This window comes from Calonectris borealis, chromosome 1 (genome assembly GCF_964195595.1).
Source record: "Calonectris borealis chromosome 1, bCalBor7.hap1.2, whole genome shotgun sequence".
Taxonomy (NCBI): domain Eukaryota; kingdom Metazoa; phylum Chordata; class Aves; order Procellariiformes; family Procellariidae; genus Calonectris; species Calonectris borealis.
Genome location: NC_134312.1, coordinates 173308402 through 173334056, shown reverse-complemented (window position 1 = coordinate 173334056; position 25655 = coordinate 173308402). Strand labels below are relative to the sequence as shown.

The 25655-nt window shown below is 38.8% G+C and overlaps 2 protein-coding genes across 3 annotated transcripts in view; both read left to right on the top strand.

The window, feature by feature from the left end:
• The window catches only part of SCEL (sciellin), a 46737-nt gene extending 32361 nt beyond the window's left edge, over positions 1-14376 (top strand). The window contains exons 12-18 of the mRNA XM_075138660.1: positions 710-766; positions 2074-2133; positions 3599-3688; positions 7199-7273; positions 8586-8694; positions 11558-11660; positions 12670-14376. Coding sequence (XP_074994761.1) covers positions 710-766; positions 2074-2133; positions 3599-3688; positions 7199-7273; positions 8586-8694; positions 11558-11660; positions 12670-12686 — 511 coding nt within the window. The 3' untranslated portion in view covers positions 12687-14376. The remainder of the gene's footprint in view (positions 1-709; positions 767-2073; positions 2134-3598; positions 3689-7198; positions 7274-8585; positions 8695-11557; positions 11661-12669) is intronic.
• Positions 14377-24699: 10323 nt separating this feature from the next.
• SLAIN1 (SLAIN motif family member 1) overlaps positions 24700-25655 on the top strand; it is a 54062-nt gene continuing 53106 nt past the window's right edge. For both annotated transcript variants that reach the window (XM_075139735.1, XM_075139745.1), the window contains exon 1: positions 24700-25187. In XM_075139735.1, coding sequence (XP_074995836.1) covers positions 24700-25187 — 488 coding nt within the window. The remainder of the gene's footprint in view (positions 25188-25655) is intronic.

Below are 25655 nucleotides of genomic sequence, written 5' to 3'. Positions count from 1 at the left end.
AATTCACTGAACCATTTCAAAGTAATTAAACAAAAAAATCCAGAGGAAAAACTAGCCACTAGTTGAATTGTATTTATGAAAGTAAAAAAAAAATTTTCCTTATATGTAAACTTTGTGAGTCTTTGGATGCTTACATTTTCAGTATAAGTACAGACATAATCAATGCTTTAATTGTTAACTCTGATGACACATGGAGGTAATTTCTTGTCATTCCAGAAGAAAAAAAATGTGGTCATTTGGACATATTTTTAGGTGTCGTCTTAAGGAGTAGAAGTTTCTTAGTTTAAATAAAAACATATTTTTTTGCAAATTAATGATGCAAACAAAGATTAAGCTGCTTGGAGCCTGTAAATTAATACTAAGTACTTTGAAAAGTTCATGTTTCTCCTTCACTATCTTCACTGGCAAAGAAGAATCTTAAAATATGGCATTGATATGATTAAACAAAGTCTTTTTATTTTCTTGGCTGTACTAGATAACGTTTTTTATTTAATTGTAGAGAACTTCACCCTGCTAGTGGAAAATTGTAAACATATTTTCTTATTATGGTCAGTAACATAAGTGTTTGCAAATTCTGAAAATAAACTTAACCAACAATTTACTTTTCTCCTTTAAATGTGTGCATAAATATATTTCTTTCTTTTACTACACTTTAACTCTCCTCAGATAGGGAGAATATTTTAACAGTTGTATTTGTTTGTTGTTTCAGGGGAGAAGACCTTGAGGATTTTACTGAAATAAATACTGCTGGTCAGAAAAATAAGAGGCAAGACTGCCATAATCTTTTCCTTATGTACTTATAAAATGTTTGTGGTTGGTTAGATATTAGTATTAATAAGTTCTGTTCTGTAAAGATCATTAGAGAAGTCAAAAATAGTATTTTTATTTTACTTAAACTGTAGAATTTAAACTTTTAAAAATTCCTCATTAAATACAGGCTAGTAAATATAAATAATTCAGTGTGGAAGAAATACAGGTAGTATTTGACTTTACTGGAACCCTAAATAGTCAGTGCATGATCATCAAAGTTCTTTAAATTAATGTGAAATGCTCCACCAAACTAAAAACTATCCTTTAAATACAAAAGAGGAGTGTCATAAATAAAAAAAAAATCTTCTTTTTTCTTAGTATCATCCTCTGTTTTCAAATGAGAATCAGCGTGGCCTTTTTTTAACCTTAAACAATTCTTCAATGGATAACGTCATTATTATTATTTTTAATTACAGACCATTTAATATAAAATATTAATACAAAATCAGCTTTTTCACAGCCAGTGAGTTACTAACTACTAGTATAGATGTGATCATATGGTCCTAGAGATCATATACAGCCCTAGATAACAGCAGTTGTAAGAGGAATCTGATCTGGATATACCAACAAAGCAAATAACACACGTTGGCAGCCATTGCTCATGGTATTGGTGCCTGCATTGAATGAAACGATGTTATCAAATTAAAATGATAGAGCCACAGTCGGTTTAGAAGCATGGCAACACAATGAGACACAGTGGTCATAAATTGAAATAAGAGACATGCAGACTGGATATAAGTTCAGCAGTGGAGCAGGTTGCCCATAGAGGTTGTGCCATCTCTGTCCTTAGAGGTTTTCAAGACCCAACTAGAAAAAGTTGTGAGCAACCTGGTCTGACCTCAGAGCTGCCCCTGCTTTCAGCAGAAGGTTGGACTAGAGAACCCCCGAGGTCCCTTCCAACTTGAATTATCCTACAATCCTATAATGAACTTAGCATTTTTGAGTAGTTTGTCATTCTTTTGCAGAATCATTAGAATCATAAAATCATTTAGGTTGGAAAAGATCTTTAAGATAATAAAATTCAAGTAGCGTCACACTGGAGAGAAACTGAAAAATACTGAGGTTCGAACTGATAACTCTTACTTCATAACTAACTAAACACGGTATGAAACAATTGTGATACATAATCAGTGTGGTCAGGAATCTTCCTTGTGAAATGCATATAATTTTGTTCTTCTTCAACATAAATAATTCAACCTATTTAATATGTTTAGGTTGAATCAAGTAGTTTGGTTAATTCTGAGATCTTTCTCACTTTCACAGAGATGAGGAACTGGGTGATCACACTGAAGTAAAGTCTGCTGATGACCAAAGTAAAAAGCGGTGAGACTCAATTCATAGTTCTCTATAAATTTAAAGAGCGAATATCAAGAGTTGTAGTTGTTTAGTGTGGTACCAGAAAATGTGAATTCCTAATACAAGCAAGCAGAATTTGCATAACTTGAGTAACATATTCTTTATAAAATGTGCCTGATTAACCAAATATAACAATATAGCTACATGTATTTTGATAATGCAAAGTAATGACTCAAACCTATAATCTCTTGTAGTGAATGAAAACACCTGGTGACAAAATCCACTTAACTATTTTTGTGCTTATCTAGGTGTTTTGTGAACTCAGCTATTAGCATCTCATAGTTGAAAAAATTCACTGCTACTAGGTTTCATTATCTGGAAAAACTAAGATCCATTTTGGTCAATTATAGTGAAGTTAGTATTATGTTTTCAGATACCATTCTGATGGTATCTTTTTGAGTCTTCCATTTAGTTGTGTATCTAAATGAAGAGAAGAACTTAGCTCTCTGTATGCATAAATACTTTTGCTATTTTTTAATATAAAATATTTTTATCCTAGCAGTCCCACTTGACAGTCTGACCAGAGAAGCATATACTGAATATCTACGGTGAATGAGTTTCTCTTTTAGTTCTGAAAGGGGGCCTGCCAGATTAGGAGTCAAGCACAATAGAGGGTGCTGCTTCATGCAGCATGCTATGCATATAAAACAGTGATCAGCACTGAGCAAGGTTCATTTAGCAAAGCTTCACGCCTTGGCAAGCTCACTTAAATAAATCAAGCTGCAGCCCAAACATCCAGAGTTAAGGCGTATAATCATCAAGTTGTTTCAGAATACAACCTTCGGCAGAACCAAACAAGAGCAGCCTTTGTCTGAGCTGCTTTGTAAAATCATCAAAAACATTATTAGCACTTATTCCTTAAATCCTATAATTTGTCCGACAAGGTTTATTTTTATGTTTGGTTGCATGTCATGTTTGCGGCAGGGAAAACTGCAGGAGACAAGGTTTCTTTTGCTTGAACTGTAATTCTGCTTTTTGAAATAAGAGTTTACGTATCTGTTTAGCTGGTCATTTCTAATAAAAATATCACTGTAGTATATTCAAAAAAAGAAAATTTGGAACTAAAATATAGTAAAACCAAGAATAAAACTTTATAGAATACTGCCAAGAAAATGCAGAATGCTATCCACCACTGAGACATTTCTGCACTCTTCAAAACCTCAGTGGGCACTTTGAGGACACTAGAGTTCAATTAAAGACAGATGAAGTTTCTGACATTAATATGTTAACCAGCATAAACCAGAGGTCAGTGATTCCATTACTTTTCACAAGCAACAATTTAACAACAGTAAGAAAAAGATAAATTTCTTTTGCCTACTCTTACTAGTCCAAGCTTCTACATTTATGGCTGGAAGTGTAACTGAAAGCTGCATAGCTGAAAATGATTTCTAAAAGATGCTTGTCTTCTTGTTGTGTTTTTTTTTTTTTTTAGGATAACTGAGCGAGCATATGAAAATCCTCCAAGGGCTCCAAATAATCTCCCAGAAACAAACCACTCCAGTGACACTGAAAGAAAGACCAGGTACTGTGGACAATTAATTGAGAACCATAATGTCTAAAGTGCCATTTCTTGTAAAAAAAAAAAGAGAAACCACCTTCATGCAAGATATTTCAGGGATGTTTAGAAACCTCACACTGGTCTCTGGAATCATGCCAGCCCCCTTCCAAATTCTGCTTCCAGGATCCTACGAACAGAAGCCCACAAAGCATAGCTCTAGTGCACAGGGTGGGGAGCACAAGACGTACCCTGCATAGCTCTCGAGATGTAGCTGAAGCATGAAATTTAGGAAAGCAGTAAGCCCAAACTCTTATATAATCAATAGAGGAAAGGCATTTCCTGCATATTAGATGCACCATGCTCTCAGGGAGCTTATTTCTTTCCGAGGCTGTAAGGAAAACATTACACTCTTCATTCAAGTGCCTTGTTAAGTTCCTGAAAATACATGGGATGAATCTGAACCCATGTGTCATCTTTTATCCCAATCACTGAAACTGGAACATGGGTTTCTGACTTTTTGACCAGGTACAAACTATTTTTAAAACCATTTCTCTTGCAATACTCTTGCTCTAGCCGGATTCTGTCTCTACGAGCACACATATTGCAAATCTGAGTGAAAAATGGGATATAGGGTTATTTAATAGAACTAACTAAACACCAGGTCTGTTGGTAACAGGAAATCATTGAAATAAAGGAAACAATATATTTTTTTTCACAGTCAAAATGTATTTTCAAGAAATATGACAACAAAACCCATAATATATAATTCTTGAATGAAGGACCTTTTTGGATTAGGAAAATGCCTCTTCAGTACCAACCCACCCATCTATGTGGATTTAAGTATTAATGAAGACAGGACTGTTTAAAGACAGTCCTATATGTAAGGTGTGGTATTGACATATAGTGGACGTGAATTGCCAGAGTCAAGGCTGATGACTTGGAAGGGAGAGGAGAAATCTTCTACTGAGCCTTACTGATAGGGAAAACAGCAGTCACAGTCTCGTACTTTATGGGAACTATGGCCCATGTCCCAATCCTTAAGCTTATGCAATCCTGAGCCTTGGGTGTGGGTACGACTGGGCACAAGGTCTTTGATCTCTCATTTTCTTACAACCTGTAGGAGGTTGGAGTGCCATTGAAATTTGTGTATTCTGAAACTTCTGCATGGCCTTGAAGGCCAAGCCTATAAACTGGCTGAGAATAAAAGAAAAGCTAAACAGCATACATTTTTAAGACTCAAAATGAATATTCAACACAAAAATGAATTAGTATTTTGCAGCATTTTGCAGGCATGAAGCTTCTGATGTGTAATATTCTGATTATCTTTGAAAATTAAAATAGAGAACAATAACACAAGAATGGCAGGGCAAAGAATGTGCTTCAATATGCAGTGTTACCTTACACCTGACAAAATGTATAGCCCTTACTTGAAGATGTAATCCTGATTTAATTCATGAAAGCTTACTAAATGAATGGTCTTTGCAGGTTATTCTTTCAGGTTTTATGCAATAAAAAAGTCTACAGAGTATTTATTGTTGAGTAGTTTGCTGTATAAACAAGTCACACCATAGCAAGTTGAGGAGTGAGTGATATGAACTGAAAGAAGGGACTTGATCAGATAAACAGTTCTCAGGCTGCATTGTGGCTCAATTTTAACTTAGTGTCTTGTCAAGCTGTCAGCCTATGCATTTATTTGAAAAGGTTCTGAGTTTCCTCACACTTTCAGTTGGCAAGACTAGAAACTGATGCTTAGGAAATATTTTTGCTGTAGCTTCATAGTTTTTTGTTCTATACAATTTTTTTTTAAGATGTGGTTATATATATTTGTGTGTATTTCAACCATAATACTCTAGCCAGTTATTAAAATTCAAGGGACAGTATTCTTTACACTAGGACACTTGAGGAAAGTATTTTTCTCTATAGAACTTTCTATGAGATAAACAGTGTTATTTGCAGGCATGCTGCATCTAAATACCCATGTTATGTTGAGTGTGCAATGCACAGTACTCACTTTGCCCTGACCTCAACGCTGATTTAACTAGTTGATTTGAAATGTCAACCTGACTCAGCACTAGATTCTGCAGCTAAATACAACGAGTTAAATGGAAGATTTGGGAAAATAAGCTTAACAACAAAAGCAAGCACAGACACGCCCATACTTTATAGGAATAGAGAGGCGATATTCCTATGTCACTTTTCACTATAGCAAGAAACTTTTGGCACTTTCACCATCAATATGGTGGACTTGATGTTCTTAGAGGTCTTCTTTCAAAGAATCTTAATGATTCTATTATTCTATGAATATACTCCACCCTGTGACATGTGTTGTGCATGTGTCTAGCTTGGTTGGGGCAAAAATAGCCAGAAAAACTCTTTCAAAAGGCGATCACTTAGCTTCAGTTTGCTTTCCTACTTGGTAAGCTTACTTTTATCTTGCCTGAAATGTAAACAGAGCACTAGGTGTTCATTTGAGGTTTGCTACATTACTATTAAATAACAAGTATATTGTCATGTTCTATGAGACATAAATAAAACTTTTATCATTTAAGCTTCTCAGTAACTGTGCAATTTTAATATGTTTCTGGTGTTGCATAGAAATCAAATAAGACATGTACACATTACAAAAGACAAGTATGTAGAAAAGTGTATCTGGGCTGTGTAACCTAACACAATCATTTTATCAGTCTGTTATATTTTCCCTGAAAAAGAGACATCTTGTGCAAACACACATGATTATAAAAAATTGTTCCTAACATTGCTAAACATTATTCAAGAGTGATATGAAACATGTAATAATTACCATATACCTTAGGAAATTCTGGAGCAATAGGATAATTAAATCAGTTCAGAAATGTTCAAAACATGTATGGCAAGATGACTTCTTCAGCTGTCACATACATGCTCATCCCTTCCATGCAAACAAAACTGACAGTTAAGCAACCAGAACTGGGACTGTTAAAAAAGGAAGATTTAACTTCCCTGAGAGTTAAATTCAGTATATTCCTTCCTACTCTGATACAAGGAACAATACAGTTACTGTAGTGAACACAAATCACACATCGAACAGCCTGTATTATTAAGACCCTCACTCTACTTCTAGGGACGTGTTGTAATTTTGTTTGGCTGCTTGACAGCTCTTTGAGGACTAATGAAAGAAGGGGAAAAAAAGGAAAACATGCAGTGTGTCACCATTTTCTGATGTGTATGATTTAGGCTGGGATATCAGCACAGGTAAACCCAATACCATCATATAGATTTTGCTCAATGGGCTTGCGGATTTAATTTTGAAATGTTGAAGAATTATTCAACAACAGAACACAGTCTAAGGACACTACATTTCTAATTTATGCTTTTTTATTTGATATGTTTTTCTTGATGGTTGTGAAAATACAGAAAAAAACTCATCACCAAGTATGATGATTTTTTTTACAAGCATGTTACATTAGTTTAATTTGCATATTATTATCAGTGTAGTGAAACTTTAAAAAATAAAAAGTACTGTTTAGTTATTGCTATGCACTCACTGCTTCACAGCAAACCGTCATATGGTGCCTATGAAGAAAATATAACTGGAAATACTATCAAAACTGTTTACTCCACTTCCGATCGGTAAGTACACATTAATAACATTGTAGAGCATCAAAGAACACAGACATTTTGCATAAGCATTCAGGTGTTCAGACAAAAGAGAGCACTGGAAGTCACCATTAGGCTCGTCAGACAGCTTTTCATACAGAGCTCCCTTTCAGTGGGATCTTGCCATCAAATCATTACCACAGTTCAGCAGCCTAATACTATGTTAGGCTTGTCATAGCTGACATTTTAAAATATCTATAGAGACAATAGCCAATGCCTTAAGTGATAGAGTTGGCTTTGTGATTCTGTAGGTTTCTATCTTGGGCAACCACTTTGCAAAATTTCCTTCCTTTGTGAGAATGGTGTCTGTAATGACCAACTTTATGTACAGATGTGGAGGAATAAGTTCACATGACAATGCTGTTAAAAACTCTATGTTTTCACACCAGTTAAGATATTCCCAAATACAAGAAGGATATTTGCTCAATCAGTAATATCTTACCTCATGGGGAAAAAAAAATTAAATGTGCCCACTATTTTCAGTTCAGATAATTTGGACATTCCCATTACTTGGAAATACCAAATCAGAAAAACTTGTATCCTTTCCAACATAAGTACAAGGAACTCTGGGAATGATTAAAAATTAGTATAATGGTTTATCATTGAGTGGAAAGGAGAAAGACCAGTTGATTTTGTAGTGCAAAACCAACACCAATAGTTGCATCTAGAGAAAGTACAGATTGATGTCACATAAGAATGCAAAAATTGCTGAGAAATTTTTTTAAAATATTATTGTTATGAATACCAAGTAGGTTGTTCTATACATGTGTTCACTATAACTGCCATGAAGGTAGGATTTCTGTCTGCAGTGCAGAAAATTAAAAATGTTTTCAGGCACTTCTGCAACATGGAGGAGAATTCTATATCAGACTGATCAAATGATGGCAGTTTAAATTCAACTACCAATTTACTTTTGTAATTAAAATGTTAAAATCATTACCCTCCACTTCATCCCCATTTAGTATACATGCCCCCAGACATTCAGCAGCTTAATACGGTCTCATTACTGTTTGAAATCATTCAGTTCACCAAAGAAGACCATTCTTTCTATCAAGGTATTTTTGCTACTTGACAATTATGCTCAGCAATTTGCCCATCACAGGAGCATGTACATTACACCTGTCAACTAGAATGGAGGGAATATACACATGACATTTTTCCATTTATGGCCATTGTGCAGTATACAAATGTCTTTCCCATGTACCGCACTAAGCTTATCAATTTTCTCCTTGAGATTTCAATGGTAGCTCTTTTTCTGACAGCTGATGTTATATTATATACACAGGAGTATAATTGGAAAAGATATATGTACATACTGCAGGAAGCCCTTGGGCATAGATGCCAAAATGATCTTAGATGCCTTGCAAATTTGCTGTCATTCGACTTGCTTCAAGGTAAGAAGACTTCACCTGCTACTAAGAAATATAATTTGAATGTAATACCTGCATTATATTACACATATAATAAGAGAATATTTAAGTCTTAGACCTTCTCCACCTGGGAGAACAGGAAGGCTTGCACTCTGGAGGAGAAGATTAATGTAGGCAATACTAGTCTCTCTCGCCCCTATACAATCCTTTCCTCTTTCTTTCCATCTCTCTCTCTCCCTCTTCCTCTACTCTCCCTCTCCCTGCCTCTCCTTCTCTCTTGCAACCACAAGGAGGATGCAGGATGCAGTGGAACGTATCCTGAATGTCCTACACATTTATAAGCCTTCAGTTATACACGTTTCCAGTCTGATATAGTGAATTACATCCTGCTTACACTTTCTTCATATTGTAAAATTTTATTCTATTTCTTTTTTTATGAAGTTCTGTAGATGTTCTTGATTAAGTGACATCTAAAACCACGGCTTGTGCAGAAGCCACACTCAAAGGCATTAGTAAGAGGTATTTAAGCCATAGAGGTGAAATCATTTTACCCACTAGCATCAAAGATTTGGTTAAAATTTGGGTCTTATGGATAGTTTCTGCTGTAGGATAAAATAGTGTTGAAATTGGATATGTCTTTGCCTCAATCTTATTTATTAAAAATCATGTAAATTTTTTTTCCTGTTTCCAATAAGAATGAAAGCACAGAAGAAATTTTTTTTGCTTGTCATTCCAAGCAGACTAAAATTCGCTCTTAAACTTTTCGCAGGATATGCCAACCAGTGCTCAGCCCTCTAGTCTGTTTTCTTTCTGCCTCCTTTGTCTTAATTCTGCTTGCATCTCCAGAGAGTTTGTTGTTCTAATAAACAATACTTGGCAAAATCACCGCATTAGCATAGCTCATTTTTCTGCCCAGTCTTGCATAGCTTTTACTTCTGCTCCTGACAGCAGTTCTTTTACCTAGTTATTGCAGAAAAGTAACCCAAAGCAGAATACAGCAGTAAGGTTGCACTTAACATGTATGAAGTTACATATGCTTTTTTGTCTCATATGGACCTTCTGAGCTCTGTGAGCACTAGAAATGCAAATTATTCCATGGAAATCACTATCTAATACCTCTTCAACTATTATTGCAAGTAAATACAATGGTTTGCTTCCATTCTTTTTAGATAGACAAACTCACATAAAGAGGAATGGGCTTTTATGCAGTTAGGGGTGTTAACATGTTGGTATTGGCTGAATTATCTGTTAAATATTTAAGCTTATTTTTTAAATTGTATTCTTTTTGCTACATATTCCCAAGTGAGGACCTGTCTGGCCAGCAAAATTCAGCTTAAGTTTTGTGTAACTACACAGTTATGAAAGCATTGGCAAAAAATTAAACAACTAATGTAGGTCTGTGGTTCATGCTTGTAGTTATGTATTTAGCTAAGTAGTGCAATTTCTCATCATTAATATTCATTTAGCTCCTTACAAATACCCTTTATCCATTAGAGATTTGCATGTAGCTGACAGCAGTATAAGGTCTTTGTTTCCTTGTAAAGGTATATACCAAAAGTTCAGTGAGTAAATAATACAAAATGTAGGGTTTTTTCGCTGTATAAAAATGCTATCTAATCTTCCTGATCAAAGCTTTGAAAAAATGCCCATCCTTTTGCTGATTTATACAAGGAAACATAAAATGAGTGAAGAAAGCAGACTCTTTTAATAGTACCTTAATACTAACAGCTTTTGTAGAAAAGATATAGAAAAAACATAGTTCTGTAAAACTGAAGAAAAAAAAAGTTCTCTAGTACTCTAACATGTTATAATAATCAATACTGAGTGCTCAGTTGCAATTTCATACTAGCCCTAGTGAGCATGTGTAACATAAGGCAATTGCATATTGTTTGGATCCTGGATCTAATCATTCACACTGCCTTTAAGTCCATGGTGTTGACATCACACCATTTCTTTATTCATTTAGCTGCAAAGGGATGTTAGTTTTTAATTTTAATAAAGATTTTCAGTCCAAATTCATCTGAATAGACAGCCATTGTGAAAATTATGGGAAGGCCTACAGCCTTTCTGGGATGGCTGGCAATTTGGTTACTGAATTGCACTGTAAAAGTAATGCTGATTTTCACTTACCAGAGGATAAAATGTCCAAAGAAACCAGAATTTGCTATTCTTTTATTAGACTGCAAAAAAAAAAAAGGATGATCTGGGTGTCAAGATTCTGGTTTATAGATCATATTACTTTGCTCCTTGATCCACTGTAGGCTTTTCTTGTGATCTTGGGAAGTCAACCTCTGTGTGTATCTGTGTATTTTCGTATGTGAAACATGGGTGATGCTTCTCTATCTCAAAAATTAGCTTTTTGAGACATTTGTTAAAGCAGCATCCAGATGCTGCAATAATGCGAGACATAGTTAATGGTTAAGGCAAAGTGTCATAGAATATTTTGAAATACGCAGGTTTAGATTCTCTAAGATCTACTCTGGGTTGGATGATTAAGTCTGATCATGCTTCCTTTACTCAATGAAGAAACAAAAGGATCTCAAAAGGGTGACTAATCTTATTTTAGAATAAACTTCTAAGCTAAGACAAACTACCCATTGGAAATGTCTGGGGGAAGGAAGGGGTTGGTGAGTATAACGAGAACCTAGGGAACCAGTTGAGACTTAGGTATCTGATTTTTAGATGTCTAAAGGTGAGATATTCAGACGTCTAATTTACTGTTCATTAAAACTACTCTTTCAGAGTTCAGATTTGATGATATTGCAGTACTCATAACCCCTATTCTGGTCTGGGGTTGCTTAATTCCTAAAAGACAGCATGTTGGGAATGAATATTAGAGAAGAGTTTCATTTTAATTTTTCTTGTTACTTTTACTTGTGTGTTGAAGTGTGAGGTATGTAAAAGACCACTGGAAGATCTGAAAGCAGGAGACAGCATTTGGATTTACAGAAAAACTGTGCATTGCGAGCCTTGCTATTCCAAAGTTAAAGGTAAGATGCAAGATGCATTATACCGAACATAAGAAAAACAATATAGAGAACTTCATTCAAATAACTTCAATATATTACAAAACACCTATTGCTTTTGCTCATTTCTGTGTACTTAAACCTTTTCAAAGTATTTAATTCAGTAAGACTGGGTTGCTTAGGATGACATCCAACCCCAGGTTCTAGACACAATAATTATTCTGTACCTGTGAGGAAGATCTCTTAAGGTCTCATTGTAACGTGGAGACTCCTACCTGTGCAGTCAATGGAGACACCTACAGTACGGCCGTAAAAGCGACAAGAATAAATTGCAAGGCCATCTGAGAATCAGGTTGTTCTATTGAAATGAATAAGCCAGGGTTCAGAGGTATTTTCACCTAATGTAGTCATTGTGACCAATAAAGAGAAGATACAAAATCTATTAAATCATAATGAACATATTACACTGTGAGTACCATTCTTATAACCTTTGTCAGGAGCATAGTGAGTGAACAAATGTGCAAGGCAGTGAAGAATGAAGCTTTTGTTTTATTATTTTTTCTAGAAGTTGCTATATTTTAAGTCTTCTCTGTTCATGGCAATTATTAATTCATAATACTATAAATCAGTACCTCTGTACCAAATAAAGACAAATAGAAACGTAGACAAAATGTTCTGATAAACTGGTGTTCACCTATGTACTTCTGAGATAAGATCATGTTAACTAAAATTATATTAATCAATTTGTTTTGTTAAAATACTTTGTGTTATTATGCCATTGCAAAATTTGATGGAAAGAGCGAATTTAACAATCAATTATAAAATTTATAAGGCATTGTGAGTTATAAAACTGTAGAAAGACTGTATATTAAGCATTATACGTTGACATATCCTATTTCAGCAAATGACAAGATGGGACAGTCAGACTTCAGTAGATTTTCTAAAAAAATAAATTGATCTAACGTTTCCTTGTGTGACATTTAGAGAATACTGATTTACTTGGCATTTCTGATCAATCTTTTCTCTCTTCCAGAAAAATGGATCTACTAATTTTGATATACAGAAAGCATGATAAAGAAGTTCCACTAGTATTTAGATAAGTGTATTGGCCTGTTAATTCAAACCACTGTGGAAAATAATCAATTTTTATTGTGAGGAACAATTACTGTAAGTGCAGTCCTACTACATGGTTCCCAAAGGAATTAATTTCATGAGAATTTAGATGCCTTTTCATACACGCATTCCAGGAGGCAAAACAAGATACTGTTCAGTATATTCATCAGATCTGTGAAACTGCTAAACTGTATGTAAAACTAATGTAATTTATTGAAATTTTCTGAACAGCAGGACATACCTACACGTATGTTTTGAAGGGGCTGTATTCTCTTTACTGAAAACACATCTCCTCAGATATAAAGATCTGTTATCTTTACATAGCATGAATGGGATTAATCTCATCAAAGATTAGTCATTTAAAAGTCAGCTATTCAGTTTAAAATACTGTTTTCATACAGAGTGAGGTGGGTTCACTGTACCTTTGAGGAGAGACATCAATCTCCAGAGGAAGATTCTTCCCAAGTAACTTAAATGACAACTTTAAGATGGAACAAATCATCTTTGGAAAATGCATCTCTATTACTGCAGAGGGATTCTACACAAAAATTGTTAGAGGGTTTTAATTAGAAGTATCCCACTCCATGTTTGTAATTCTGGTGACTATTGTATTACCATTTTTTTTAAGAAGTGCACACTTAATAGTTGCCATGAAATCATGAAATACATACTTTGCATGACATTATGTTGTTGTTTTATTTTTCTTTCCTACTTTATTAAGCTGACTATCTAAACCCCTTGGATGGATTCATCTTGCCTAAATTTAAACATCTACAGTGTAGACATCTACTTTTAAGTTACTTGATCTATTCTGTCTTTATAGTCATATAGAGAAGTAGACATTTTTAGGAAGTGATTCAATTGGTCAGATGATTGCAAACATCTATTTTACCTTGATGTTAATCATGGTCTGAATGTATGTCTTACTTTCCATGGTTTGCAAAGGAACCTGGAGTGAATAGTTCAGATTTCTAGACATCTACATTAGGCCAGATAAACTCCTTCCTTTGAGACAACAGTGAAAGCATTTTTTTTTTCCTTTTGGACAGCGTATATGTATTAAAGTATAGAAACTGAAAGAAGAGTTCATGCTTTGTTATAATACGTTTCCACAACACACAATAGTTACCTGCCTTATTTGCCTAAAATAATAAATAGTTCAGTAGTTTACTGGACAAACAAAGGTGTTGACTACTAGTCTCTGCCATGAGATGTTTTAGATCATGGTTATTCAGAACTGATTTTTCTCCCTTACATCTCAGCTTAAAAGGATTTCTTGGATATGACCATGACGGGGTTAGAGTGCTCGGAGGCTGCTGGACCTGAGCAAGAGCTTAGATGGGTGAAAACTGCCAAAGCCATAGATTAATATTAGTCTGTTTAATGTCTGTCCCAGCCAAACTCTCTCTCCTCGTCTGCACATTCAGTAGTGGAGACGGGAGGTATGGATGTCTGTGTAATTTAACCGATTGGGCCTGCAGCTGAATAATGTAATCTGTCTTGCCTGGCTTAAAGGATGTTCAGACTGATATGCAAAGGAGCCATGAAACACTAGATAGTTTGTTTTGTTAATTTTATGAAAATTTCTTATGAATTAATGGCAGTAGCTTTAATAAACCTGTTATTATAGATATTTTTTCTTGTGTCCGTCTCTTGCTGATGACATATTCTAGTTAAACTATACTTGTTATTACCCGGTGCTTCACCAGGAAACAAGGGGACTTGCACAACAGGTGGAGAAAAGTAGTGGCGAAATTTTAATGTTGGGGTCACAAATTTGGTCCTGTTCAGAGGCCAACAGTTATTGCTAAAGTTCAGTTACAAAGGAAGATGTTAGATGTTCATTTGAGCCAGCACATTAGAATCCAGGACTTCCCACTGTTTGAGGGAGAGATTTTAATTCACTCCACTAGAGACCAGGAGCAAACTCTGGATCCAAATATCTGCTACTTAAATGCTCACTGACAGAGAAGTAGCAATAAGAAACAATAAATAATAATTCTGTGCTCATTAATTCATCCTTGCAGAACAGCCCTGGTAATTTTGCCATGTGTTTTTTTGTTATTTTTTATTATATGTTGTAAGTTTGCTGAAAAGAAACGCCGATTTTGTGATGCTTGATATTTACCATATAAAAGCCTGCATGGCAGTACTCATTAAAAAAAATCATATTAACATCTCAATACCAATGTATCAAAACTTAATTGTTTTTTGTCCTTTTTGCATATCATTAGCATGTGGTGTTTTATTTCTCTTTGACTAGTACTTCCATGAAACAATCCAAATGAACAGTTTGCTGGCAGCTGTTTTAATGAACGCGTTATCTTCAATAATGCATTCAATTAGACTGAAAAGATGTATTGAGAGATGGTGTACTAAATTATGTGGGGTTTTGTGATTCATCAGGCCCATTTTTTCAGTGTGTAATGGATACTTTATTTTACAAAGCTGGGGCATAGCTCTACAGGGGGGAGAATCAAGCAATAAGAGGAAAGGAGTGAAATAATGCATATAATACATATTGATGCATTTACATATGTAGATGGCTTCAAAGCTACTGATATTTGCAAGAACAAGGAATGTCACAAGCACAGCTTTGCTGTATTAATATATTCTGTTGTATCCTGTGTAGGTTCTTACAAAATACTCAGCCTGAGCATCCCCTCCCTAGCATGACAAGCATCTGTAACATTGTCCTCTCCTCTTCCTCCTGAAATAAACATCTCTGTGAGTCTGACAAGGCATGCTCTCCGTTACTTCATAGAGCCTCCTTAGCTAGGCTTGTAAAGAACTGGTCAACATCAAAGGGGCCTTGCTTTTATTCAGTAGGTCAGCTCTATTCCTTGCTCCTTGGTATGGAGGTGCGTGTCGTGTTGGCATAGTTTCATGTGTTCAGTTTATTTACTCAGAATATATATAGGTCAGAACTCTGCTACTCTGCTTGCCTTCCTTGATATTTTAACATAATCCTGTCGTTTAGAACAAAAAGTATCCACTTTCCTGGTTGGTTTTGCTTTCTGATCATACTTGCATATTGCTCACTGTAGCTACTCTGTTACACCAGGAGGTGGTTTCAGCTTCTAGTCAAGTTGGTGTTAGACTACAAGAGAGAAATGTAGCCTCCTTTTCTCCCTTCTGCTGCAGCAAAACACCTCATTTTTCTTCACAGCAGCGTAACAGCAGAGACATCCTTCATTCCAGAAAGACAAAGGATAAAGACCCTTAATACTTAGGTAGGTTTGATCTGCCGAAGTCTGAAATTGTCGACCAAAATAGCTCTGTTTAGCTGCTTAACGAATGCAGAATCACTGAGGTCTTAAACCCAAGAGATATTTCCTTCTTTGACTTCAAAGGCCTACTGTCCTGTTCTGTGCTTTGCCTGGTCTGTGCAACTCAGCTCTAATCTCCTGCATCAGTAAAACTGGGACTTAGAAACATTCCTTGCATTTCAGGGCAAAGAACCTGCAGATACTCTCAAAACATGTTTGGGATACACTGCTAAGATCAGACCTCCTCAAAAATCTCCTGGTAACTACCACCTTTTAAAATCATTGGTGTTCTCCTCTTTCAACAGATCCCTGGCCCAGGAAGTGGGAGGACCGAGTTCACTTTCTCCCCCGATGTACCTATGTTTTAACCAAGTTGTGTAACACAGTGGAACAGGCTGGTGTGTGGAATAAACTAGATGTTCCCACCAATGTTTTTGCCACGTTCCCCGATCTGTGCAGGGTGGATTCTTGTGGCCCACGGCCCACTGGATAGCTGCACAGCCTGCGCATTCATTATCTGTCCCTATTGACCCCTCAGGAATGACTGCTGAAAAGAAAATATAGAGACAGTCCTGGGAGCAAAGACCAGATCCTGGAATTTCTCCATCTCATCCGAGTGGTCTAATTCATAATTAAAAGCAGTCTGAATGATTCTCTGTTTATCTCTGTTAATGCCGTGTTCCTTTCTAGCAACATTAGAGGAGTTGTCTGCAATCAGATTTGGCTGGAGTAGTATGGTGAGGGAGTGGAAGTTTGGGGGTTTTCATCTGAGAGTGCTAGAAATGTCTTCTAAATGATCTCTTCTAAGCATCTTAGCATCTCCTTTCCCTTTCTGGTCTCTGAGCTCTTTTGGACAGGGACTAACTCCTCCCGTTTGTGCAGAGCCCAGCACAGCAGTGGCCTCTGGGTGGTACTGCTGCACCTGTGTAAGCGGCTCAAGAAAAATTCAGATTTCACCTCCCTTTCCAAGCAAGCTACTTGTAAATGTACTATTTTTTGTGGAGTTTTTATAACTGTTTCAGTTATAAATTGACAGCTACAGTCTCATAGCCTGTGCTAAGACTTAAAACTGGTTGGTTTTGTCCTGTTAGAGTCAATATCTGAGTATAATCATGCCAAAAGCACTTGTCTGAGTCTTGGCATTGCTGTGCAGTCATCAGACATCTGTTTAGGGAGCTTAGACAGCTATTGTGGTCAGAACAATGGGCAGCCAACATTTTAAAACTACCTACTCAGGAAAAAAAAGAAACAGAATCATTTCTGAAAAGAAAATGCCACGTTTTTCTGGCATTCAAGCAATTTTTCCTAAGGGGGGGCAAAAAATAGTGTTCACGTGTCAAAATACCCAAAAGAAGCAGAAAAAGGAGAAAAAATTAAGAAAAAGATGAAAGCATTATGCAAAGAAGCCAATTAAGGACAAGTAGAATCAGTGATTTTGACAACTGGGGATAGGAATTTAAAAAGTAATAGTGTTGCCATAAATAATGGTGCCATTGAAATCAATAGTCAAACCTGACTGTAAGATGAATATTCCAGAAAACGTTGGTCTGTTTTCATATCTTCTGGTTCGTCTAGGGAGTTTCCATCCATGGACCTTTGAATTATGTTATCCCCATATGTAGTTCAAATCTTGGAATTAAGAGTGAGAATCCAGCTAACCATACTTGTAGCATTATAATCTCAAACAGCCAAATATTTGAAATACTAATTTGGAAAATCTACAAAAGTATACCATTGATAATGCATTTGAACATTGCTTTTATCCTTTTACCAAAGGAACAGATAAGTAAAAGTAACAGTAAAGCCTTTTGTAGTAAAATACCAGTTTTCTCACAACAAAATTCTCCACGGGAGCAAGCGTACCAGTTTTGACATGAATGGCATCTGTGGAAAGCTGGAGGAGGAAAACAGGGAAGGAGCAGTATTTTTTCTGCCTCTTCCACTCTAGCGTGAGACATGCCAGATACTCAGTCAGAGGAGAGCACATGCTTTGAGAACTCCGGTTTCTGGTTTTTAACTCGGAGATCACCAGGACTGTTTAAAAACTCCCCTGTCTTCTAATTCAGAATCAGGATCTCCTCAGTAGGAACATAAATGAAACAGAGGAGTGGAGGTAGCAGGGACTTTGCTTCTCATAATGAAATTGGAACAAATAAAAGGAAAAGATGTAGCTAAGAATATGCTCTTTTTGCAATACCACAATTCATATGTCCTTCGTGAATCCAGTGACTGTACTCAGGAAATGCCTTTGCTGCACCACATTTCTTCTATTTCCAGATTGTCCCAGAAAGGGCTGATTAAAGAGCAGCTCTCCTCCAGCCTTGGAGGTGCGTCTGACACTGATCGTACAACTCCAGAATGGACAAAAGGCACCTAGAGCCAGAAAGACTGATCAATCCGTCACTACCCAGACCCAGGAGACCTGGCACAGCAGGAGGAACAGCAAAGGTTTTTATGCTGGTCTAATGATCTATTGCAGGAAGAATCTCAAGTAATCTGCAAGTTATATAGCACATGGAAGAGAAGATCTGGAAAACAAGTTTGGAATTAGGTTTTCTAACTGTACCCAAACTCCCCTCTAAGTATCTTTGCCATTTATTGGATCTTTTGTGATTGAGTGGGTCATAGATAGTGCAAGGACAGGTTTTTGCATGCTAGGCTTTTTTTTAGATCCCATCTGACGGGAAAAAAGAAATCACAAAAATAAATTACATGGGCATTTCTGGATATTTACCAAAGATTTTTGCTTGATCAGACTGAACTTTGATGATGTTCAGGTACTGAACTGATGAAAGTTCAGGTACTTATTTTTTGAAACCATTCCCCATCTGAAAATTTAACACACCCACTTTGACACAAGAAAAACCCTCCAAGCAACTGCAAACTTTCCATGCTCTTTTGACATTCATTCAACCATGGTATCAGTGCCGTTCAGATGTGCCTTCTCAGAAAACATATTTACTGCCGGACTGAGGGGGTTTTGCAACACTTAGTTTTTCCGAGATATGCCACATAACCAATGCTAAGCATATTGCTGTTTAGTTTTTTAACGTGGTAACTTCCAAGCCATCTTACAGTATCATAAAGCATTCGGCCTGTTGGCCTATACTTACTAAAATTTTGCAAACTGTAAAAATCACTTAGTTATCCATATGACGGAGTTGCTAATATTGATAGTAATTTTTTTCCACTTTATTGCAAAGCTGCTGAATTTCTTGAATCTGCTTCTCCAACTATATGCAGACAGACAAAATGAAAGATGACAGAAGATGGAAAAAAAAAAAAAGAAAAAAAATGACCAGAATTAATTGAACCCTTCAGTATATTCATGTCATCAGGAAATAAGGCATTTTTCCTGTGTCAACAGCCACTGTTCCCTGAAGACAAATCAAGCTGAAATCGGGATTCCTGGCAAAATGTGTGTCATGCATTTTTAGCCTCCTGGAGAGAAGCTGTACTTCTGTCATTATGATCTTCAGCATTTTACACTCAAACAGCCTATCTGCTATTTCAAAACCTTTACTCTAACATTATCAGCTCATTTATTAACAACCTTGAACTCCACATCTCCCCCTCCACCCTCTCCTTCTTATTTAGCAGCAGTAAGGTTCAGCGAACCAAATTATATTCTCCAATACACATGTATACTGGAGACAATGCAAATGTTCAAGCTTCTTTGAAAGCATAATTAATCTTTGTTCTTGATGAAGACTCATTAGAAAGAAACAGCCCATCCTAATTTCTAAGATTCAGGCCTGATGCTTTCTGTCTATAAGGAAGGGAAGGGAAGGGAAGGGAAGGGGGAAGGGAAGGGAAGGGAAGGGAAGGGAAGGGAAGGGAAGGGAAGGGAAGGGAAGGGAAGGGAAGGGAAGGGAAGGGAAGGGAAGGGAAGGGAAGGGAAAGGATTAACGCATTTGAAAGCCAGAGTGATTTGATATGGAATTGATGAGTCAAAATAAAATAACAATCCATTAAATTAGAACTGTCATGTATAGTTCTGTCTAGATGGATCTACAGATTAGGAGTCCCTATGCATAATGCACAGACAGTATCTTTGCATACCATAAACATTGATTTTCTGGAGCAACTGGGGCACACAGAAAATTATGAAATTTGGATTTGATCCTATAGAAAATCCATTCTAATAGTGATTACAATGTACTTCAATTTCATATTAATTCAATAAGGAAAAAGCCAGAAGGAATCATAGTAATTTAAAAAAAGAAATTGTATAAAAAGGAGAAAGTCAATCAGCAGGAAATTAGCAACAGCTAGGAAGTAAAAGCGTTTGCAGGAGACATTGAGGATGAAGAATCTATGCTGTAACTCCAGGAAAATGTTTAACTACTCAAATATTTCAGAACAAATTTATAAATCTAACAATAAAAAATTGCTAGGACCAGGCAGTATCTGTGCAAAAACTCTACAGCAGCTGACGTGTGACATTGTTGAACTTCTCACAGACATTTACCCTATCGTTCAAAGCAGGCTTGGTGCCAAACGAATTGGAAGCATCAGCTGGGACATCAGTCTTGAAAAAATATGAAAGCTGCTCTGGGGAAACTACATTTCAGTTAGTCTGATTTTCTATCAAGCCCATTTGTAGAAAGGATAATAAATAACAGAATATAGAGGCATCTGGTTATGTATGATATATTGGAGGAGAGTCCACACAGCTTTTTTAAAGCAAGGTATGCTCATGAATATATGAGTGTTTCTGAAGGAGCCAATATGCTTTTGGTTAAGCTAATTTCTTTAACTGAGTATATTTGGATTCACAAGAATTTTTTGTCACAGTCTTTGCCTAAGCTATCACGACATAAGAAAACATGGAGTGTTAATAGAAAGGAAACAATGGGTTAGAAAATTCCGTTTTCATTATGGAGGGAGACAGGAAACAATGGGAGGTTCAGCCTGACTTCTGTGGGGGCAAGGCTGTATAAATTAGGGCTTGTCAGCTTGGAAGAGAAGTAAGTGAGTTTTTTAAAGTCATGAATGACAAAGAGAAGCTGAATAGAGAATGATTAATCATACTGTCTCAGAAAACCAGAACTAAGGGACACCCAATTAAATTACTAGGCAGCAGATTTAAAGTAGATAATAGGAAGTAGTTTTTCTTACAATACATAATTAAATTGCAGTGCTAATTGCCACGGGGTGTTGTAGAGTCCTAATGTTTAAATGGTTTAAAAAATGGGGCTCAGCAAATGTAATATTATTACATATTGGTGGTTATCAAAAATAAACGGTCCAGATGTCTCGATTTGTCGACTTCTGAAAGCTGGAGAAAATCCCGCAATATTTGTCTTGTTTCTGAGATATTTTCCTTACAAAGCTACTATCAGCCTTTGTTAAAGACAGAATACTGGATTAGATGGACTTCTGCTGGCATGGTAGTGGCTCTATTTTTATAAAACTACTTTCACAGTCATTTTTCAGACTGGAACTGCACTTTGAAATAATCTCACCAGACTTGGAGTTTACTGTCCGTGCTCTGACCTTATTGTAACACATCTTTTGTATAGCCCGGACTGGATTACTGCAATTAATTCTTTACTGGCTTGCCTGTAAGGCAGGTCCAGCCTGCAGCTATCGCAGCATAAAGCAACAGGCTTATTAACAGAGAAGAGCAGATGGGATTTGTAGACTTCCCGCTTCTTTGTTCTCTGCATTGGGAATCTATTGGTAACTATACTGATTCAGAAATTTCTACTATAGGATGTACCATATAGTAGATCTCTGCTGATTTAGGGCATATAATTTCTCAGGTCCAGGAATAACAGGTTTCATGGGCACGCTAGGATGTTTGGAGTTGGTGTTAAACACATTTTATCAATGCCTTAAAATATGGAATGGAACCATCAGTCTTCATTGTGGTTTGTAAAGAGCTTATGAAGCTCTGGATTGATCAAACTCATCAGCTAGTGTTGGGATACTGAATGGAGCTCATTAGCAATTTATTAGTAATGTCAATATTGGGAGGAGAATAATTACCCAAACAAGTAAGTCAAATATTTTGATGACTAAGATGTTCAAACCATCTTTGCAGAAGACTAGCAGGCCAGCACGAAGACTATGAGATAGCATGTTCATGAACACACATTTTATCTGCCAGCACCTCTATGTGAAGCTACATTGTTAGTGAAATTACGTTAGTGAAATTACAAATACATTTAAAATAGAGAAACTAATAAACACAGTGAAATGCATTTTTACCCCTTACTAGATCCACCTGTCCAGGAAATGCCTGGAAAAAAGACAGGGCCTCTCACGCTGACTGTGAGCATGGCAGTTGAAGCGTGCACGAGTTTAACCTGTTTTCTAGCCACACTGCTGGATGGAAATTAGGCTCAAAGCAGTCCCACTCAAGGAAGAGTCAACCTTCCGGGCCATTTTCTCGTGGACAAGATGTAATGAGCCTGATCCTGCCTGTGATCAATTCATCTGAACTGCCTGGAAAAGCTTTTGTACCCACGCTGGGGCACTATGCTCAGACCTAAGCTTTTTCTCCTCGAAACTCAGTTCTGAAACAAGCATCTGCATGCAACATTTCCGTAGGCGGCACAAACAGTAGAAGGCAGTTGAAAATTTGCAACTACTTTTACTCATAACCGAGGACAAGCATTTCCATGGTGACTCTTAAGATCCTGTGCCATGATGCTACATGCTGTAGTGTGTCTCCAAATATCTCTCCCAATGTATCTCCAAACTAGTGTCTGCATTAAATTTTTCTGTTGATGAAATATCCTGACCACACTGTCACGTTCCTGTTCTGGCAATTGAAAAAATTAGATACCCATTTCCCGGTTTTTTGTTGGTCCACTAAATAGCTTTGCTTGCCTGGTTCAAAAAGAAAAAGTAATTCCTCCATTTTGAATCTCTTTCGAGTACTTCTGCTGCTTTATTGCATCATTGATGCATCACTGCATATTAGTGATAACAACCTGAAATACATGCCTTCTGCCTGGGCTAAACATGCAGAAACTCAATTCTTCTTTTACTTATGGAAATAAAAATTACAGCTATCTGTAGTAGTGAAAACTGGATTATGTTACTACTCTGATGACGCATGGCAGAATTGAGGCCAGATGGTTTTTACACTCTCGGCATTTTTCCACTTCTTTCTTTGAAAGAGACAGAGGAGACCAAACAAAAGTTTCAGATTTTTGGTTGCAATCTAGTACACTAGGGGCTACATTTATTCTCTTCAGTGATAGAAGTTACATTATCTGGGAGTCAATGCTTTGTGCCGTGCTGTATCTTCCTTTCCAGCCATTCTTGTACTACCAGTTGTTATTATTTGCACCATAAGAGTGCTTAAAAGACTGACAAACAATAGTGCCGTTGTCCTATGCATGTGCAGAAGAAAGTTTCCAGACTATAAACAGAAGAGAGAAAACGGTGACAGGCTGGATGACTTCAAAGTTGACTTATGCCCTGAACGGAGAATTAGTGTCCCTCCTTACATAACAAACCTGAGAGAGTGACGAAGCACCGTGAAGGCAGTGGCGGCTGTTATAGCTAAAGCTAAAGCTCTGCCTAAAGCTGATGCTCAAGACTTGGGTAGCGCCCGACTGATAGCTATTATCAGTGGCTGGCCCAGCACCTCACATGCTTCCTGGAGATTTGTTCCCTATTTCATATCAGAGCTTTAGGAGGCTTCAGGACGGTAACTTAGGAGGTTGTCCCCTGTAATTGTAGCTGGGGCAAATGAACCCAGTGAGGGTTGCGTGATGGCTGGGCTGCCTTGGGCAACGCTGAATCTCTGCTCACCTGCTAGGTGGGAGGAAGGGGCACAAGCAATGGTTTCTTTCAGTACTGGGCAATGAAGGACAATGTAAAAACACTACCATGAGCGAACACTACTCATCTCTCCCTCAAGCAAAGACTTGAACTTGTTATAAACTTGACTGTGTATGTGGACTGTGGTAAAGGAAGTCATTTCAATACAAGGGCATCTTTCATCTCAGGGATTCTCCTACACATAAACAATTATGTAGTTATGTAGTTTTCTACTACGCTTGGTTCAGTATCCTTGCTTCACCAGCAACGCATCTTCAAAAATACGTCGCTTCCCTCACTATGAATCAAAACTCCTAGAATCAGCACGTTTCAAACCCACAAGCGCCTGCTTTCGGCCGAGTTCGTTCCTTTCAAGCCCAACAAAGCCTCTATTTGCGATTCCCATTCCCATCACACTTTCAATCTGCATAATTACAACCCTGACACCACCAGGCTCTAATTACACGGCTCACGAGCGGAGCGGCGTCCTGGGCCAGCTCCGAGCCGGGGGTGGGGCAAAGGCACCTTTGTTTAAAGACCCGCGCTGAGGCAGCCCTGCCGCCTCCGGGGGCTCCCCGCGGAGGTCCCCGCCGAGGCGGCCCCCGCCGCCCTTCCCCTGGGCGGATGGCGGGGCAGCCGGGCGGCTCTTTGTTCCCGCCGTGTGCGTGTGCGCGGCGCTCCGGCTGCCGGAGTGGGAGGGGATCCCACCCGCGTCCTCGTCGCCGCTGACGGGAGGCGCAGGAGCGGCGGCGGAGCGGGGGCGGGCAGTGCAGCGCAGGGCCGGGCCCCCAGCGCGGCGAGCGGCGCTCCCCGGCGCTCCCGCCTCCCCGCCGCCCGCGGGGGCCGGGCGCTGCCCTCCGGCGGCGCGGCGGAGCAGGTGCCGGCGGCGGGCCGGCAGGATGGAGGCTGCCTTGCTGAAGCCGGCGATGATGGCGGAGGTGAAAGGGAGCGGCGCCGGCCCCGCCGTCAGCGCCGAGCTGGAGGTGAAGAAGCTGCAGGAGCTGGTGCGGAAGCTGGAGAAGCAAAACGAGCAGCTCCGGAGCCGCGCCGCCGCCGCCGCGGTCGCCGCCGGCCCGCCCAGCCCGCACCTGCTGCTGGCCCCGCCGCCGGCCGCCGGCGGGCTGCGCCCCGCCAGCCCCCCCTGCGCGGCGGGCGGTGGCGGGGCCGCGCCGTGCATGCCCAGCCCGGTGCCCACCCTGCTGTGCGCCGCCGCGCTGGGCCCGCCGGAGCCCCTCGCCTATTTCAAGCCCTCGCCCGGCCTGCCGGCGACCGGCGGCGGGGGGCAGGAAGGCGGCGGCGGTCCGGGGGCGGCGGCGGCCACGGTGCTGGACGAGGTGGCGGTGCTGGAGCTGGAGGACGGCGGCTGCGGACAGGACGAGGATACATGGTACATGCGGCTCGGCCCTGCCCCGCCCCGCCCCGGCCGTGCCCCCCGCAGCCGGGTGTCCGTCGCCCCCCGGTCCGCGGCCGGGCTGGCGGCCCCCGCAGCCCTCGCCCCGCTGATGCTCTCCAGGCTCTAATTAGCATTAGCCCCAAATCCACTTGATCTCCTTCTGCTTAAACTTAAATCTGCCTTTTTTTTTTTTTTTTTTTCTTCTTCCCTAAAACGTGTCATCGGCGCGGTTAACCCCACCGACGGAAGGGGGCCGTGCCCGGCATGGGGCTCAGGTGGGGGCTTTACCCCCCGTCGCGCCCAGGGGGTCGCGCCCTCGGCGGGGGCATTCGTGCTCGTTATTCCCCTTGAGGAAGAACGTCTCTCTTTAATTTCAGGTCTCAGCCTAGTTTCAGCCTCCTGTTTACATAAGGAATTAAAAATAGCGAAATTGTTCCGGGAAAGCCTTTATCTGAGCAGCGC